This window comes from Engystomops pustulosus, chromosome 1 (assembly GCF_040894005.1).
Source record: "Engystomops pustulosus chromosome 1, aEngPut4.maternal, whole genome shotgun sequence".
Classification (NCBI taxonomy): Eukaryota; Metazoa; Chordata; class Amphibia; order Anura; family Leptodactylidae; genus Engystomops; species Engystomops pustulosus.
Window position 1 is genome coordinate 64,502,530 of NC_092411.1, and position 18,128 is coordinate 64,520,657.

At 40.0% G+C, this 18,128-nt stretch overlaps 1 protein-coding gene across 6 annotated transcripts in view; it reads left to right on the forward strand.

Moving 5' to 3' along the window:
- TAOK3 (TAO kinase 3) overlaps window positions 1-18,128 on the forward strand; it is a 152,209-nt gene that overhangs the window by 96,758 nt on the left and 37,323 nt on the right. For 3 of the 6 annotated variants that reach the window (XM_072142333.1, XM_072142355.1, XM_072142344.1), the window contains exons 15-16: window positions 14,465-14,482; window positions 16,109-16,345. In XM_072142333.1, coding sequence (XP_071998434.1) covers window positions 14,465-14,482; window positions 16,109-16,345 — 255 coding nt within the window. Of the gene's footprint in view, window positions 1-13,159; window positions 13,245-14,464; window positions 14,483-16,108; window positions 16,346-18,128 lie in introns of those variants that run through there. The other 3 variants (XM_072142372.1, XM_072142363.1, XM_072142381.1) reach the window with 2 other exon arrangements.

Genomic DNA, 18,128 nt, shown 5'->3' on the forward strand with positions numbered 1-18,128 from the left:
AAAGCTGCCAGGTTTATCAATTGTGTCTAATAGTTACACAGGGAGAACTATGGAGCAGAGAGCTTTAAAGGGCTATCAGCGTTGTTGATAATCTGAGTCTTCTAGACAGTTTAGTCTATGATTATAGGGCATAGTTAAAAATGTTGTGCCCTCCCTTTCCCATTCTCACAAGGTACAGAAAGTGTCCAAAATAGTTCTTGTAGTGTTAGACTGCTAAATTTTTTTTATCATTTTTTCTATCCCCAGTACCATATACATCAGTACCTTGCCAAATCTAATATTAGGGTTGCACCAATCTATTGCTATATTTTGGTACATTCACTGTAGTCTTTACATTTTTAATATTCTATCTTAAACCAAATTTAAGTAGCCCTAAAAAGTTTTCTACCTATTTTCTAGACACGGGTTCCATGTATCTTTATGAAAGAAAACATTTTAATGTGAAGGTTATGAATTTGGAGCTCATGCAGCCTAGTTCTTCAAGCAATCATTCATGTATTCTTGCTCGACTCCAAGCTGTATAGTATTGATCCTTAAAGGGGTTAACCCATTTCAGACATTTATGGCATACTAGTGGGTTTACCATACCTGTCAGATAGATGTGAGCTCCTCCTTTGGGATTGCATGTATATTTAGGCCCTTGCCCTTCATAAATGCTGAGGTCATAAGTGGATGATGCAAACGGCCAAGCAGGAGGTGCTGTGCTATTCCTATTCCTTTACCCCCTATAGATGGGAGTGTCTGACATGAGAGGATCAATTAACCAGACCAAATCTCTTTCTGGTTTTGGCTTGTTTTTTAGTTGTTGCTTCCTTTTCCTTAAATATTGAATTTAGTAGTAATGGCCCAAGATATTGGGGGTATCTTTAGTTATAATATCTATAGAACCACTTTTAGGTTCTGGATACCTTTTGTATGACAGATTGCAATAACAAATCTATTCAACGGCAAGCTATGCAATAATCTGCTTATCACAGATATACTGCACATTTCCATTAGGGTGATGCCAAACATGGCACATTTGGACCGTTTTTAAGCATGCGTTTTCAATCCGTTTAAAAACGCATGCGTTTTTAAACACATCTGTTTTTGACCCATTTTTCCTAATTATCTTAATAGATAAACAGGTTGTAAGCAGCCAAACGCATGATAAATGGTCAAAAAATGGTCAGATTTTAAGCAGTCCATTAAAAAATGCATGCGTTTTTTGAAAACTGATCCGTTTTGTCAGTTTTTCCTAATTATCTTAAAATAATTGGGGAAAATGGACAAAAAAAGGTAAAAACGCATGCGTTTTCAAAAGTGCATGCGTTTTTAACGGACTGCTTGAAAGCAGTTTCAAAACGCCTCGTGAGACACCACCCTAAGGCTGCATTCACACTACAGTATGGGGGACGTATATAAGGCCGACGTATATGCGCCCGATATACGTCCCCGATACACTTCTTTGGGCTCGCAGCGCCCTACGGGAGCGGAAGTGCGGCACCGTACTGCTCCGTAGCCCGGGAAAAGATAGGACATGTCCTATCTTTTCCCGTATTACCGCGCCGCGGCCACACATCGCTATGGAGAGGGGCGGGGGCGAGCTGCGCTCACCACCTCCTCCTCTACTCGCGCTGCTCACGGCAGTTGGAATGTAGCCTAAGGGTGATGCCAAAAGTGACGTTTTGGGTCAGTTTTTAAGCATGCATTTTTTTCTAGAAGTGTAGGCAGCTGTGAAACAGATTAAAAGCAGCCAAACACATGGTAAAAATGCATGCGTTTTTTTAAAAACTGAAAACGCACGCTTAATGGAAGTCTACCACTTTAAAATAACTTTCAAATACCATGCACCAGCTCAGGGTGAGCTGATGTCGGAACATATCTTCATTATTTGCAGAAACCGCTGTATTCCTTTTTAAACTGTTTTATTCTTTATATTCCAACCACGTTTTGTCACACCATGCGCGCGATCGTGCATGCGCCTGATTAGGTAGTGCCGAAGAGCTGGTGACGCCACGAGCTCTCAGCACACTCGCGTCTGCGCAACTTCAAATTTTTATCCTGGCTGGCTTTGCACGCGAAGTTGCGCAGGCGCGAGTGTGCTCGAGGGCTCGGTGACGTCACCGTCTCTCCGGCACCTCCTAATCAGACGCATGCATGGTGCGCCAAGCACATATCATGGTGCCCCAAAACGTGGTTGGAATATAAAGAATAAAACAGTTCAAAAAGGAGCTGGTGCAAGGTATTTGAGGGTCATTTTAAAGTGGTAGGTTTCCTTTAAAAACGGACCAAAAAACGTGAAGTGTGGCATGACCCTTAGGGTGGTGTCACACGTGGCGTTTTGAACCCGTTTTTAAGTTGTGCGTTTTCAGTTTTCATGCGGTTTTAAAATTCTTAATTAAAAATGGACAAAACCGCATGCGGTTTCAAAAAACTGCGTTTTTAAAACAGACTGAAAACGAATGCTTCAAAAACAGGTTCAAAACGCCAAATATGACGCCACCTTTGGGGTGGTTTTTAGGCCGTTTTTAAGCAGTGCATTTTCAAAAAACGCACCAAGAATGCACAGTGTGACGTCACCCTAAGCAGAATGATCGATGCTAATATGCCGCTTCCAAAAGAGTCAAGTGACATGAAAATCCTCTATTTGGATTGCATAGGATGAAATCTGCTGCATACATTGACATGCCCGACTGCAACAATTCTGCCACATGATCACTTACTAAACCACTTAGTGCTCCGCGCCGTAGCTCTACGGCGCTGGGTCCTGCGATTGTCGCTCGGCGCAGTAGAGCTACGGCACGGAGACTATGCGATTTGGCTCTGCATCCGAGCCGGCATTGGGGGTCGCGGGATGTCAACAGTAATCTACCGATGACATCCCCGGGTAATACCAGCGGTCGGAGTGGCTCCGATCGCGGGTGTTTAACACGTTCAAATGCTGCGGTCGTTTCCCATGCCTTTGCATGTGTCTGTAAAAATCTGTAGAATAAAATTAAATAATTATTGAACTTGTACAAAGAACGCCGTTAAAAAAAAAAAAATTAAAATTAAAAGCCTGCCAAAAATTTATGATTTTTACCTATTGAATCCCACCAAAAATGCAATAAAAAGTGATCAACAAATCATATGTACTCCAGAATGATACTGTTGCAAAGTACAACCTGTTCCGCAAAAAACAAGCCATCAACCAGCTCCGTAATGGCCACATGGGGGGGTCTCTGCACTCGGGAGAAATTGCAGAACAAATTGTATGGTGGATTTTCTCTTTTTATCTTTTGGAAATGTGTAAATTTTAGTGCTAAATGAACGCATAACCGACAAAATTTGACTATTCTAGATTTCACTTCCATTTTGATTCAATTACTATGAAGATCTCAAGGGGTTAACAATCTTCCTAAAATCGGTTTCTGATAGTTTGAGGGGTGCAGATTTGAAAATGAGTTGGTTATGTAGGGTGGTTTTCATGCTAAATATGTAAAAATTCATTCAAAACAGTATTTATCCGCAAAAGACTAAATTCTGAAAATACGGAAAATCGATAATCTATTTGTAAGCCGCGTGATGTCAAAATATATTATCCAGACATTTCAAAAAAGATGAAAATGTGAAGTAGACATATGGGAAATGTTATTCAGCAACTTATTTACATGGTAAATCTATCTACCTGAAAACGTGATGATTTCAAAAATGGCTAATTTAAAAAAAAAAAAAAATTCTTTTCCTTCTTCTTTTTTTTTTTTTTTTTTTTTTTTTCTTTTGTAAATAAACACAAAACTCATCAGAAAAAATTTACCACTAAAATGAAGTACAACATGTGGGGAAAAAACAATCTCATAATCACTTTGATAAGTAAAAATATCCAAAAATGGGACTGAGCCTTAAGCTACAAAATGGCTGCGTCCTTAAGGGGTTAAATGATCATTTTTAGTTAGTATTTGTGTGACAAACTGCTTCATGCATTAAAGAGTAACTTGGTTTTGTCTCTTTAAAACAATGCACGCCCCTTCATTTAAAGGCTTAGGTCCTATTGTCGCAGGAACCTGGTTGAGATGATGCAAGCCACAGTGGCTTGGCATTGGTGAATCTGCTCTAAAGCAGACTATTGTAAGTGTGTTGGGGGTCGTATTGGCTTATTACCAGCTTAAAAATGGGTATTGTCACATAGTACCCTATACATTACACGGGATAGAATTAAAATATCTTATTTCTAGAGCTTAGACCACCAGGTCCTCCAGAGATCGGGTGACTTAAGTGTCCCACTTAAATGGAGTGTGTGCCACGAACACATTAATGTGATTTTTGGGGGAGCAGTCTAAGCAACGTAGGACTGTCCATTATAATATCACTGAATCTATTCCAATAAAAACTGGACATCCGTACACATCGTTCCATCTCTTCTATAACAAACTCCCTTTAGTGTTTTTTGAATACTTGAGTTTTACCCACAAATTTGCATGGCTTTTGGACTCACTGGGTCGATGGTGTTCAAGCCTGGTGAGTTTTGAGCTGTCTAAAGCCTTATCCTTCAAGTGGCAATGTTTATGTTTGTTGACTATTTATCCAAGTTGGCTACAAGTTTTTTTTGTTTTTTTTTTCCCCCCTAACGGACTAATGCTTGGAAATTTTGAGGTTTTTATTGCATGTGTTTAAAGGTGCATGTTACCAGTCTTTTAAAGCAAATACTTCTGCAATCTAAAAAAAATGGTCAGAGGAGTGCTCATAGGGTGATATTGTTCTGACTGATGTGAGTTACAATGTGCTCCCCTAAAATGGTTATGCTAAAAAGAGACATAGCATTGTTGTAGTGTTGTTTTAATCAATTGAGTGTTCATCTGCTGCCGTTGGGTTACTAACCTGCATCTTTAAGGGCACGTTGACACTGTCCATGATTGGTTTCTGATCACCGAATGTGAAAAGTTCCCATCATATTGATAATGCATGGAGTTTGTTCTTCCCCCAGATATGCAGCAAAGCCATCACTATAACTATTACACTGTAATGATTACAGTTTCCACTTGCTGCATATCACAGTAGCACGGTTTGATGCATGGTGTTCGGTCCCCGGCAGTGTAGCACTTTTCTTGTTCCGTGGTCATTGACTGATCATGGACAATCTCAGAACGTAAACACATTATGTGTATCTTTAATTCCCCTTTTCTTGAAGTACATGGACATAGTATTTTGTATCAAGACATTTCCATACATCGCCCATTAAAGAGTTTCCAAAATCCCTATTTCTCCAAGCAATAGCATCTAGTCATTTTTCCATAGATTTCCAACTGTCCAATTAAAAACAAATTTGATTTGTTTTTTAAACGTATTTAGTTGGCATGCTTTACCCATAAAATAAAAAAAATTGCACCACTATTTTGTTCTGTAAATAAAATTATATTACTACATACATTAATCAGATAAATATATCAGTACTGCAACTAGAAAGCACAGATGGGAAGGGATAGTCAAAGATAGTAATGGCATATCACTATGATCTGCCATAAATGAAACTTCTACTAGCAGTAGTGGGAATGGTAGCAGGATTGTGATCAATATATTGCAGGGCTTAGAGCGCTAGGGGAGTCTCCTTCTTAGATCTCCTGTTCCCATCTTCTGTAATATCAAACCAGAAGTTTGCTACAGCTCCTGCTGTATAGATGGGATTGGCTCCATAAATTCTGAGTCCCTTTCATCTACTCTGAATGGAAGGTTTCTGCTTGGATATTACAGCAGAGGGTAATCTGTCACCAGCATTTACCCCACTAAACTACTAGTGCCCTCCGGTAGGCTATTAAAGCCAAACTGTTGACCAACCAAAATTGAAGTGGATGGAGTGTCTGTCTATGCCCTCAAGCTTGCCCACAGACCCCATGATGCCTTGTGTTCTCTCTAACAGTAATTTAGCATTAAATCAATTTAGTTTCCCACAAGTATATCCAGTGAACACTGCACAGTGCACATATAGGATGTATGCGGTGACTAGTCTGGAAGCTTCTGTCACATGGAGGAGCAGGGAATATGTAATAAGTTAAAGAAATCATAAGTACAAGTTACATGAAGTCTATAGCCTGTGCTGTGTGAGTACCAAGGCTTTAATATCTTATTTGCACAGAGCTGATACTGCCAATGACAAGGTGGGGGAGGGGAGCAGAGAGAGACAGAGAAAGTTCTGTAGAATCACAGACTGTGATACAGGGACTGATAGGGAACAGGGGAGATCTCCTCCTCTGTGGGCAGGGATCAGCAGCCCCTCCCCTCCCATGAAACCATCAAATAAACAAACTATAAACAAACTACGGCTTCCTGGGCTTGTCACCACAGGGAGTGGAAGAAGCCTTTGCAACAATGAGGTAATCTGAGGGCTATAGCAAAGAAACTGCTGGATTTGGGTGACAAAGATATTAGGCAAAGTTGTTTTACATCCCAAGAACTATTGATTTGTGGGGGAAAAAAACTTTTACAGTTACTCTGTAAGGACGCAGGGTTTTTACGCTCATTTCTCGCTCTCCACCTTCAAAAATCCATAACTTTTTCATTTTTACGTGTACAGACCTGTGTAAGGGCTTATTTTGTGCATTACAAATTTTACTTTCCCGTAATGTTATTTATTTTAACATGCCGTGTACTGCGAAGCTGGAAAAAAAATTCCAAATGTGGAAAAATTGTCACGTTTTTGTGGGCTCCGTCTTTACGACTTTGACTGTGCGCTCCAAATAACACCTCTACTTTATTCTTTGGTTCGGTACGATCACGGTGATACCAAATTTATACAGGATTTATTGGGTTTTAATACATTTTCAAAAATTAAACGAATGTGTACATAAAAGAAATTTTTTTTTTTTTTGCCATCTTCTGAGGCTAATAACTTTTTCATACTTTGGGGTACGGAGCTTTGTGAGGTGTAATTTTTTTGCGAAATGAGCCAACGTTTTCATTGCTACCATTTTGAGGACTGTGCAACATTTTGATAACTTTTTATTCCATTTTTTTATGTGATGTAAAAAAGTGTAAAAGTCGCATTTGGGTGCCATTTCCCGTCTCGGAGGTAACCGCCGGCCGTAACCGCTTTTAGATTTTGATAGATTGGGCCTTTTGGGACGCGGCGATACCTAATATGTTTGTGATTTTTACTGTTTATTATGTTTTATATCAGTTCTAGGGAAAGGGGGGTGATATGAATTTTTAATATTTTATTAATTTGAATTTTTTTTTTTTTTTTTTTTTTTTTTCTTTTCTTCACGATTTCTAGGGTACATTAACCCTAGATGGTCAGATCGTTCTGACCATATACTGCAATCCTACTGTATTGCAATATATGGCATTCTTGCATGTTATCCGTTACAGGCTCTGGCTCATTGTAACGAATCTGCAGAAGCCATTTAGACTTGGGTCAAACGAAGACCCGAGGCTAACATGGCAACCGATCGCCACGTGACGGAAGGGTTAATAGCCGCGATCGGTGCAAGCACTGACCGCGGTTATTAGTGGTGGGGGTTTGCTGCAATATGCATCAACCCCCACCCTTGTATGCAGAGGACTCGGCCCATGAGCCCTCTTGATACATTCCCTGCACCTCTGCGCCATAGAGCTAAGGCGCAGAGTGTTAAGGGGTTAAATGTACTTTGTGGAACGCCTTCTTATGTGCAGTTCTGCCCTTTTTTAGTCAGTCATAAGCAGATTAACAGAAAATAGTCACTTTTTGCCCAGATTACTTTAGTTGCCCTTATCTTGGGCTCTATTGTACCTAGAATCATGCTTAAAGGAAACCTACCACTGCTCGCATGATGAAATCTTGCGAGCAGACCACCCGGTAGGCTATTTAATACTGATGCCAGCTCATAGTTTAGTTAGGCACGGCGATCTTTAATTTTGCTAAAAAAAAAACGATTAACTTACATATGTAAATAGCCCTCCAGTGCTACCCCTACGGCATCTTCGGAAGGGCGATGGCTTCCGATTTTTAAATATTCCGACCTCCTTCATTGTACTTGCCCTCCTTCAGGTGCCGAGAGCCGTGACGTTACCAAGCTCTTGGCACCTATCGCCAGCCGGCTGTGCGAGAGTTAGTATCTGCACATGCGCGATAGGTGCCGAGGGCTTGGTGACGTCACGGCTATCGGCACCTGAAGGAGGACGGGTACAATGGAGGCATGAATATTTAAACAGCAGAAGCCATCGCCCTTCTGAAGATGACGTAGCACCGGAGGGCTATTTACACATGTAAGTTAATCGTTTTTTTTTGTTTGTTTTTTTTTTTTTTAAAGCGAAACTTTTAAAGCGATTTCATCATGCAAGCAGTGGTAGGTTTCCTTTAATATTAAAGATCATTTTTCAAATAACATCAGGTTTGTGGTTCTGTGTTGAAGCTTCAGAACTGGAGAACAGACAGTTACAGACATGGCTTTCTTTAATTGCTTTCTTTTTCTTTAACTGTATCTGTGGTTCTGTAGCTGTTTGAGAGATGTAATTCTAAGATTTAATATGAGACAAACCTATGGTTCTAGGTACTATAGAGCACATGATATAGACAGCTGAAAAAAAGATGAAGAATGAAACAAGTCACTTCAGATAATTAACATATGACTTTACAGGGGGGGTGGTGTTTTTTGTTAGGTAAACTGTTAAGATTTCATATAAAAGAGAGAATACAATAAAGTATATTCAATCTATTTAGGTAGCTGGGAGTTCAGTGGGGGTAAAAGCTAATCACTATCCACTTTACAATTGATGGAAATCCAGAAGGTGAAACTCCTAATTATCTACAAAAGGTTTTTCTCTATTGCCCCATGACCACTAACTAATAAATAAGTAATTCAGAAATAATCTTTTAAAAAAAAGTCAAATTCTGCTCAAAGAAAATGCAGAATCAAATGACAAAGGAGGGTTTTGCACTTTTGTATCATATGACTTGTAATGGCTCTAGATAGAATATTCTAGGTTAGATCTTTATGTGGTTACCAGAGGTCATTATAACTTAAAAAAAAGACCCCTGTAAATTTCTAAAATGGCCATGTCATTTTTACTCCCAAGGTAGCCTTCTAGTATTTAATATATGTAATGGGTTCGCTGGGTTATAGGGGTTTCAAAGTAAGAGTGAGTAAAAAATAATAAAACTGAATCATCCATTCAGTACTTTCCTCCAGTCCTTCCTAATGTGGTTTATTTACCTGGCTGCAGCATAGAGGTCTGTCTCCACTGTGGCTCCACCGGTCTTGGTGGTCCGTACATTACCGAGGCCAACACTTCCCTGCCCCTGCCATGTAAACTACCTCTCGGTGGGAAGGGCAGCACTGAAAGAGTTTTCTTTTTCTCCCTCGTCCCCTTGTTTTCAGACAACGTAAACACATTTGTCTATTTTAGTAAAACCTGCGCACAATCTCTAGATTTTGGGAATTTGAAGGCAACTATATTTCCAGGCTTTCCTGCAGGATTGGCTGCCCAGGAGTAGGTGTTGCCCCTCCGCCGATCAGAAATGTTTCTGGTACATATGAATAGATCATAATTTGACCTTTTCTTGAAAATACATACATTTAGGAAATAATTCATCACTTTCCACTGCGGAGGTGAAAAGATCACACACGAGTCTGATGTGGTGCCGGCGATGCTATCATGTGACTACATTTCCTGTGTTGCCTTGCACCCTAGCAATGTATGTGCATATTAACAAAACTACATACCCGCGCTCTGATGGGCAGAGGAGGACTGAGCATGTACGACCAGCCTACTACAGGTCGTAACTAGGGGAAAACAAAGGAAACCTTGAGCTTGGTTGCCTGCAAAAGTATCATTTTTGGAAGAGAACTGCTAGAAACATGTGGTAACGTTATATTGAGGACAATCGTATATACATACATTGTAGAACATGGCTTTCACTTAATATAAGCACAATACCCCTTTAGGCAGATCATTTGGATAATACAGGAGAACTGAGGAGATAGTTAAAATTATGCGCAGCTGCTCCTCAAGCGCTGTCAGCAAAATACAGGTGGTGTTTACAGTGCCCGTGTTATGTGAATGAAGGGAACTGAAGGGCTGTTGTGGTGGTGCAAGTATACAGGGAAGGATGCAGAGAATATCTACACCCCATTGCTATTACAAGGAGCACTCATGGGAGCAAGCTATTTGGGGAGATTTTGTGTAAAAGATGTATTTAGAGAAGACCGGAAATTGCAATATAAGCCAAGAACGGGTGACTTTGCGTAGTTTGCGAACATTGTGACGAGCTAACGATCAGCCAGGGCATCCGTATCAAATCATTAGGCAGCTACATTATGTGGAAATAAAAACATTAGTAAAAAGATGTCTTGCATCCCTACCAGTCACCAGGTCTTTTAAATAGACTGCTTTGTTTGGAAGAGTGCTGGGTCCGCTTTGCTGCTTACCCAGACGGGCGCCATAACTTGTACAGTGCCTGGGCTTTGTATTGCAACTAAGAATTTATTCGGACCATAAGGTCTATGAAGGTGTCATCACCGGTAAATGAGGCAGAAATGTTGTTTACCCTGAACAGATGCAAATTTTGGAACCTCCCAATATAGTATTGGGGGCGAATCCACAAATTAGTGGTAACATTGTGCGAAGTTTGTCAGAAGCAAAGATTTTGGCTTTAAAAGGATAAGGGGCCGGTTTGAATCTTTTTAGATGACCATATACTTTATTGGGTAATTTTAGCTGCATTATGTGGGAATAGAAACATTGGTAAGAAGGCAAGTTTTCTTATAGTCGCATAAATGCTGGTGGTTTAAATGGTTAACACCCAGTGCTAAATGCGGCTAACACCCAGCATGTATGACGAGGGCTCAGTCTATGAAGATTATAAAGCTATGAGTCCAAATGGCAATGGGTTTACTTGACATTTACCACCCTTCACCCTTGGGTGCAATTTTTGGCCTTAAAGGAGTTTTCCATGCAAAAGATATTGATAATCTTACCATGCAATAGGTCATGAATATACACTGCACCTCTACAGATCAGGTGTTCAGGAATGGTACAGGAAGCCGACGCATTGAGTCTATCAGTTTATCAATATTTTTGGCTGAGAACAGCTGATGTGTAGGGATCCCCCTTGCAAACTGATATTGACGTTCTATGGAAAAACCAAGTTGAAATTTAAATTCTTGTATTAATTTTGAAAGAATATATTGAATTTTTTTTTCCCCCAAATAAGTTTTATTCCTTTTAATGTTGCTTTTTTGGGGCACACTGCATTATTGCATCATTATTTTTCTTGAATTGAATTTGCCTTTTTTTCTGGCAGGGGGTTTTAGTACATTGTTGTTTTTTTGATTTTTTTTTTTTTTTTTTTTAAATTTATTTGGCTTCCTAGGAATATCTTGATAGAAAGTATTTTCATTGTTGAAATAGTCACAATCACAGCCAAGTCAGTGATTCAGATCCTTGCTGTTACAGCAGTTTCCCCATTGCCTTTAGATAGCTGTGCACCTCCTCGTCACACCACAGAAAATCTATGCCGGGCTTCTTAGAGGACTTCTACCACTAGGATGAAGGATTGACAAAGTACTCTGGTGTGTGCCCCCTCCGGCATGATAAACCTTACCTTAAGCTTCCTATGCCCTTGTTTTTAAGAAAAAAATTCTTTAAACATTATGCAAATTAGCTTGAGGTGCTCCAGGTTCTATTAAAAACTTTGTAGCTGAGCCCCAAAGCTTTACAAGCCTTTTTATCTAAAAAAAAACAGGGAAGCTAAAAGAAGAGCAGATCCTTCCAGAGGGGGCACACACCAACATGTCAGTGTGCTTGGTTTACAATCCTTCATCCTGGTGGTAGATGTCCATTTAAACTTATACCCACAAGTGATTATGGTATGACAAACTCTCTCCATGCACTTGCTGGATTTACCGGATCATAGGTTCGGTCCAGGAAATCACACAAGCAAGTGGAGTGAGGTTGTTGTAACAAAATAGTTTGTAGGCAATGGGGTAAAAACAGTGTAGTGGTAAATTGTGCACCCATGTTATAAGGACTTCTTCATGTTTACTATCCAGACTGGAAAGTGATCTACATATACTGTATAAGGCAGACTTGCTTATTACATTGGTGGCTGAGTAATAGAAGGTCATGTAAGGCCTCAGATGTTAGCTACCATTGCAGGTGAGTCAGCACTACTTGTAACCTGCTCACATAGTGCAGAGATGTCATGAAGTGGATGTCAAGTTTTACTATATTGTTTGTTTTGTAGTAAAGCCGACAATTTTTTTTATGAAGTTAATGTAATACAATGCTGACTGATGTCAATTTCTTATTAATTAGAAGCGGGCAAAATGATCTGGATATAGAACATCTGAGAACACCATGGACTTCTTTTTAAAGATGTTTACAGATGTATTATAATAAATGTTGGGCAGAAACAATGCAATTGGTTTATGGCATCAATAGGATATGCTGTAAATGTCTGATCAATGTTATCTGGACTTTTATGACTAATGGCATATGATCTGTCTGGCTGTTATAAAGGCTAGAAAATCCTGTACTCCACAATTGTTTACTCCTAAGTACTGGGACCCTCATCTGTCAGATTTTTGTTATTATAGTTCTGGTGGCGGAAGATGATAATAATGGACGTCTAAAGGCAAGTGTGGACTGTCAATTAACCACAATTGCCTTATTGCCTTTTTTCCATAGTTTTCACCATTTTTCGGTGGGGATTGAGGAATTTTTACCATAGTTTGTTGCCTTTTTACTTGTTTAACTACCACCACTGCTGCTGAATAGGTTTGAATGACCTGTTGTTTTTGTTGTATAGAGCATTCACACTGTACCTATTGCTGTGCCTAACAGACTTATTTCTCATTCTTGATAGTTTTTTTCCTTTTTTTTTTTTCTTTCTCATTTGTTTAAAGCGTAACTGTAAAGTTACTGACAAAAATAGTTTCAACACAGGAGAGATACTTTCATAACAATTCCAACAATATCTATATCATGCTTCTAGCATCTTCCTATCCTGAGATATAGCCTCATATATCCTTTATTATAAAATCATATTCAGCTAATCCTGAAGTGGATGGCACTTCCTGGTTGTGACCTCAGCTAAGGGCTCTGAGGTCAGAGCACGAAGGGCATTCATAGGAATCATAATGACATGTTTGTAAGTGGACGACGTGAAGCATGTGTAGAGTCACATGCTTGTGACATCACTGCAGGTCCAATTTATTTGCACTCCTATCATACAGCCTCTTCCAACAAGCCTCCTCTCTAGTTGTCTTGTACGGTTTCTCATGGTTACCAGAGTAGCCTGGGGGGACATGGTAAGACCTCCGCTATCTGCTAAACACCTGCAGATAGCTAGAGTAAATGATAGAATTGCTTATTTTTGCTTAATACAGAGTTAGCCAAAAGTTTTTTATACTTTACAGTTGTACTTTTAATAAACCTGGCGACCAGTTCTCACTTCTCATCCTATTCAGTTGTTGCTGTATAAACAGAACTTATTTTTACTTGGTATATTAGCGGAAAATGGATAGGCTCTAGTATAAATATTTTCATATTCCAGCATGGGATCAGCGATTTCTGCTTGATGTCTTAGTCTGAAGAGTTAATTGTAAAGGCTCCTTGTTGGTTACATTTCAGCAATTCACTTAGTACCTCAGAGGACCTCTGCTATAATCTCGCCTGACATCTTCTGGTCCACTATGACAGGCCTAAGGATGTCCAGCAGGGCAGGGGGCCGGATATGGACCGGGGAGAGCTTGACTTTTGCTTTTAGCTCTGCCTCTTTTGACCCTTAGCAAGTATTTAGCATATTGATAAATGGCGTCCTTGTAATCGAGTGTGAGTTGTGTAGAGTTGACTTAAAGGGTTTGTCTAATGCTTGAAGAACATGGCTGCTTTCTTCCAAAAACGGTGCCACACCTGACCATGGGTAGTGTATGTTATTGGAACAAAGTTCCATATATCTCTTTACAGCTGAGGTTCAATACCAGCTCACACCATGGTCATATGTGACGCTGTTTTGGGGAGAAAGCAGCCATGTTTTTCAACCTCATGACTTTTTTTTTTTTTTGTTTTTTTTTTGTTTTTGTTTTGAGTAGTCGCAAAATTGTATTGTTGAACATTTAGGTAAATATATTCTGACATTTAAATTGGGTAAGGTTCTGAGTGATGTTTTTGTAAAATAACCAGAAAGACTCATTCTGCTCCCTTTGGTACCTAGATCACTGCCACCCTGTTTCATTCAATGCCATTTCATTTGTAACCTTCAAACCAAGTGGCACTAAAATGTTACCCAGTAAAGGAGTATGTGATGCTCTGTTGCATGCTGTCTTGCTGTCCAGCAGTATTATTTGGTACAGATAGAGGTAGAGAGTGCTGGGGGAGGGATACCAAGGCGAGTATTCCTGCATCATTTTCTGTATTTGGATTATTTATCATTGAGCTTTTTGTTCAGTATAGTCTAATACACTGGACCTTCTTAATGCTGTGGCATGGTAATGCTCAGTTATTTTATTTTTTTTCTCCCTCCTCAAAGCTGCAGTGGAGAGTCAGGGTAAGAGCAAATAATGTATTTTTACATTTGTGCTTCATCCATGTTAACACACCAGGGTTAGATACTGGTCACTACTTGATTTATTTCATGACTGCACATGTCCAGCCCTTTAAAAAGGGATATGACAATAGAAAACGTATTTATTTATTTTTTTTGAAGTACAGCATTCATAAATAGAAATTCAAAAAACCTTTATTCTCACAATCGTGCACTGATCGTTCATGCATGCCCAAAATCCCAGAAGCTAGACGCATGCCCGAGGTGCGCATGGGACTTCCCAGTGAGCGGGGATTGTGCTTGCTTTCCATTCCTTATTTCTTTTTGTTCTAAGACGACAGACCTTAAAAAGCAATGCAGTGGATTAGATGAGTGTTGTCAAATGCTGAAATGCATTACTGAATACAAGCATGTGGGTTGCATCACATTAGTCATGTACGCTTGGCATGTACACTGGGAAAATCTTTCTGCCTATCCATCTCGCTGCAATCAACTGGTCAAAATATGTTGTTTTGGCCTACATTTGGCTAGTTTATTTTATATATGTTGTTATTGTTATTAAAATTTAATTTGTTATTAATGGGGCACTTTAGTAACATGTTGCACTGTACCCCTCGTGTATCTATTATGAGTTATCACCAGGAGCTTATCAGTATTTCAAACATGGGCCATTAGCGTGACCTTGAATGTAGCCGAATACCTGGCTCATTGAACTATATTTTACTATTTTTGGGATAAATTTTTGTTGCTTCAGTCGCCAACCTGATTGTTCCTCTACCCACAAAGTACTGTATCTATAGCTGTGGTCCATTAGGCTACCTGCCAGGCATTTGCGCACAATTCTTTCAAATAGGTAGAACAGGGTGCACACCTTCACATATCTGTTTACAATGGGAATCCCAAGCCATTTCCGTGCCTTTGTCAGACTCTTTTTACTTGACTCGGTATAAGATACATTACTTTATAGATGTTACCACAATCTTTAATTACAAACCCACTTTTATTTTGCTACAAAGGGAGTCGAAACATTGGGAATCCTAATATTTCATAAAGTATTTTACAAGATGGAGTAGTCAAGTAGATTAACGCTTTGTTTCCATATTAAGTTGGGCTACATATGAGGCTAAGTGATTGCCTATAGGTACATTACTGACCTCATGCAAGTCTGTGACTACTATAGTTGTGTTAGTTGTATAGATTGTACCTCTTATCGTTGTGCTTGTAGGATGTGTATAGTTTGGATCAAGTGGCAGTTTGCTAGTTTTGTGTGTGGTTATTTCTTGTGCAAACAGAACGTTTTCATGTGTTAAGGTGGTCTTTGATGGTTGTGTGTAATAGATGACCTATAGTTTTTGCCCAAGAGATTTTGTTCTCTTTTGATTGTTGACCCTATAGTTTAAGAAACCTTTAAGAAAAAAAATGGGGTCCTGTATATCGAAGAATGTCATTTTCCAGGTTGAGCCAGTTTTATTTTGCTGACCGTTTAGTTGTTTGTTTCGGCCCTGGCTTTAAAATCTTCCTGATCTAAAATCTCACCCAGTTGCTTGAAGAGGTCATGATCCCAGCTTTCATCTATCACGTTTTTATCCTTCCAAGTCCCTAAAAGGATGCAAACTCTTCTGTTCATAGGTTACAAGGCAGATCCATGAGCATGAGCAGGAGAACGAGTTGCGGGAACAGATGTCAGGATATAAGCGGATGCGGCGCCAGCACCAGAAGCAGCTGATCGCCCTGGAGAATAAGCTGAAGGCTGAGATGGACGAGCACCGCCTTAAGCTGCAGAAGGAGGTGGAGACTCATGCCAATAACGCGTCCATCGAGCTGGAGAAGCTTTCCAAGAGGCAAATCGTAGGCATGGATAAAGAGGTAAAGGGCAGCCTTTTGTCCAATATAGTCTCTGTAATTTTTGAAGTGTAAATTGATGTAAACAGACCCTATGAAACCACATTTTTAACCAATGGCTTCATGTAGACCGTTTGTTTAGTGTCATTTTTATTGGTAGACCTATATTTAGTCAAGGGATGATTAAAGCTCTGGCAAGCAAAGATTAGATATGGAAAAAAAACTGTACGCCATGCATACATGCATGGAAACAAAGAAGCCTCCGTGGTCTTTTGCTCCTCTCCATGCAGACATGTTGTGATTTCATGTGATCAGATACATGATGGGGTACAGTTTTGCTAATATTAGGAGGCTAAAGGACCTGAATTGTCAGCCGGTCACTTGACATTATTGCTGCATGCTGAGAAGTTGCTGGATTCAGCCTGCGGAGGCCATGCCCCCTTGACTGTATGGAAGGCAAGGTATATAAAGATGATTTATGGGGTTCTGAGATTTAACTATTTTTAGCTAAACGAAAGGTGTTAACAGGGCTCTATGAGAACCTGCCACTAGCTGTATTTGTGAAAATGTGAAGACAGGTTCCCTTTTAAATGTTGTTTGTTTTTCTGCAAATTTTAAGCATCGTTTAATGTGCGTTGCGATTTAAAAACAGATTTGAGGAATTATAGTGGTTGTTTGAGACTTATTATAAAAAAACAAAAGGTAGTCATGAGGCAGCTTTAAAAAAAATAAAGATGTACTTGCCTTCTGGCGCCCACTGTGTGTCCTGTGCTACTATGACTCCAGTCCATGCACCATGTAAAGAAACAAGGCCGCGGTAGTAGCACTGGATTCGGCTGCCGGCCGTGGCAAGCCACGCCCACTGGTCCCTATTCACAGCATTGTACATGCATTTGCAAATTTATGCTGGAAAATATGTCTTTGGTCAATAACAAATTTGACAGAGGCCGAACGTTTTCTATAAGTCTCCACAAGGTAGTCGCACGCACTTGCTGGTATTTTGGCCCATTCCTCCATGCTGATCTCCTCTAGAGCAGTAATGTTTTGGGGCTGTTGCTGGGCAACACAGACTTTCAACCCCTCCAAATTTTTCTATTGGCTTGAGATTTGGAGACTGTCATATAGTCAGATGAAACCAAAGTTTCCATTCTCCCAATATTCTTCTGCAATATCCAAATGCTCTCTAGCAAGCTTCAAAGGGGCCAGATGTGCCCCCCTGCTTGAGCCAGTACATATCTGGCCATGCAGGATCCTGGTGGTGTAGTGTGTTATTGACAGTAGCCTTGGTTATGTTGGTCCCAGCTTTCTGCAAGTCATGGGGGGAGATGGGAGATCTTGCATAAAGATCCCTCCCTGATCGAGGGAGATTATCAGGGGTCTTGTCATGTCTTCTATCGTGGAATTGATGTTCCCACAGTTGATTGCGCACCAAGCTGCTTGCCTATTGTAAATTCAGTCTTCCCAGCCTGGTGCAGGTCTACAATTTTGTTTGTGGTGTCCTTCTACAGCTCTTTGCCCTTCGCCATAGTGGAGTTTGCAGAGTGACTGGTTGTGGACAGGTGTCTTTTATACTGATAACAAGTTCAAGCAGCTGCCATTACTACAAGTAATGAGTGGAGGGCAGAGGAGCCTCTAAGGGTGAAGACACACATGGCGTTTTGAACCCGTTTTTGGTCCGTTTTTAAGCAGTTTTGAAAACGCATCCATTTTTGACTGGTTTTACCAATTATCTTAATTAAAACGGATTAAAAACGGATGCGGTTTCCAAATTTTTTTTAACGGAATGCTTATAAACGGCCCAAAAACG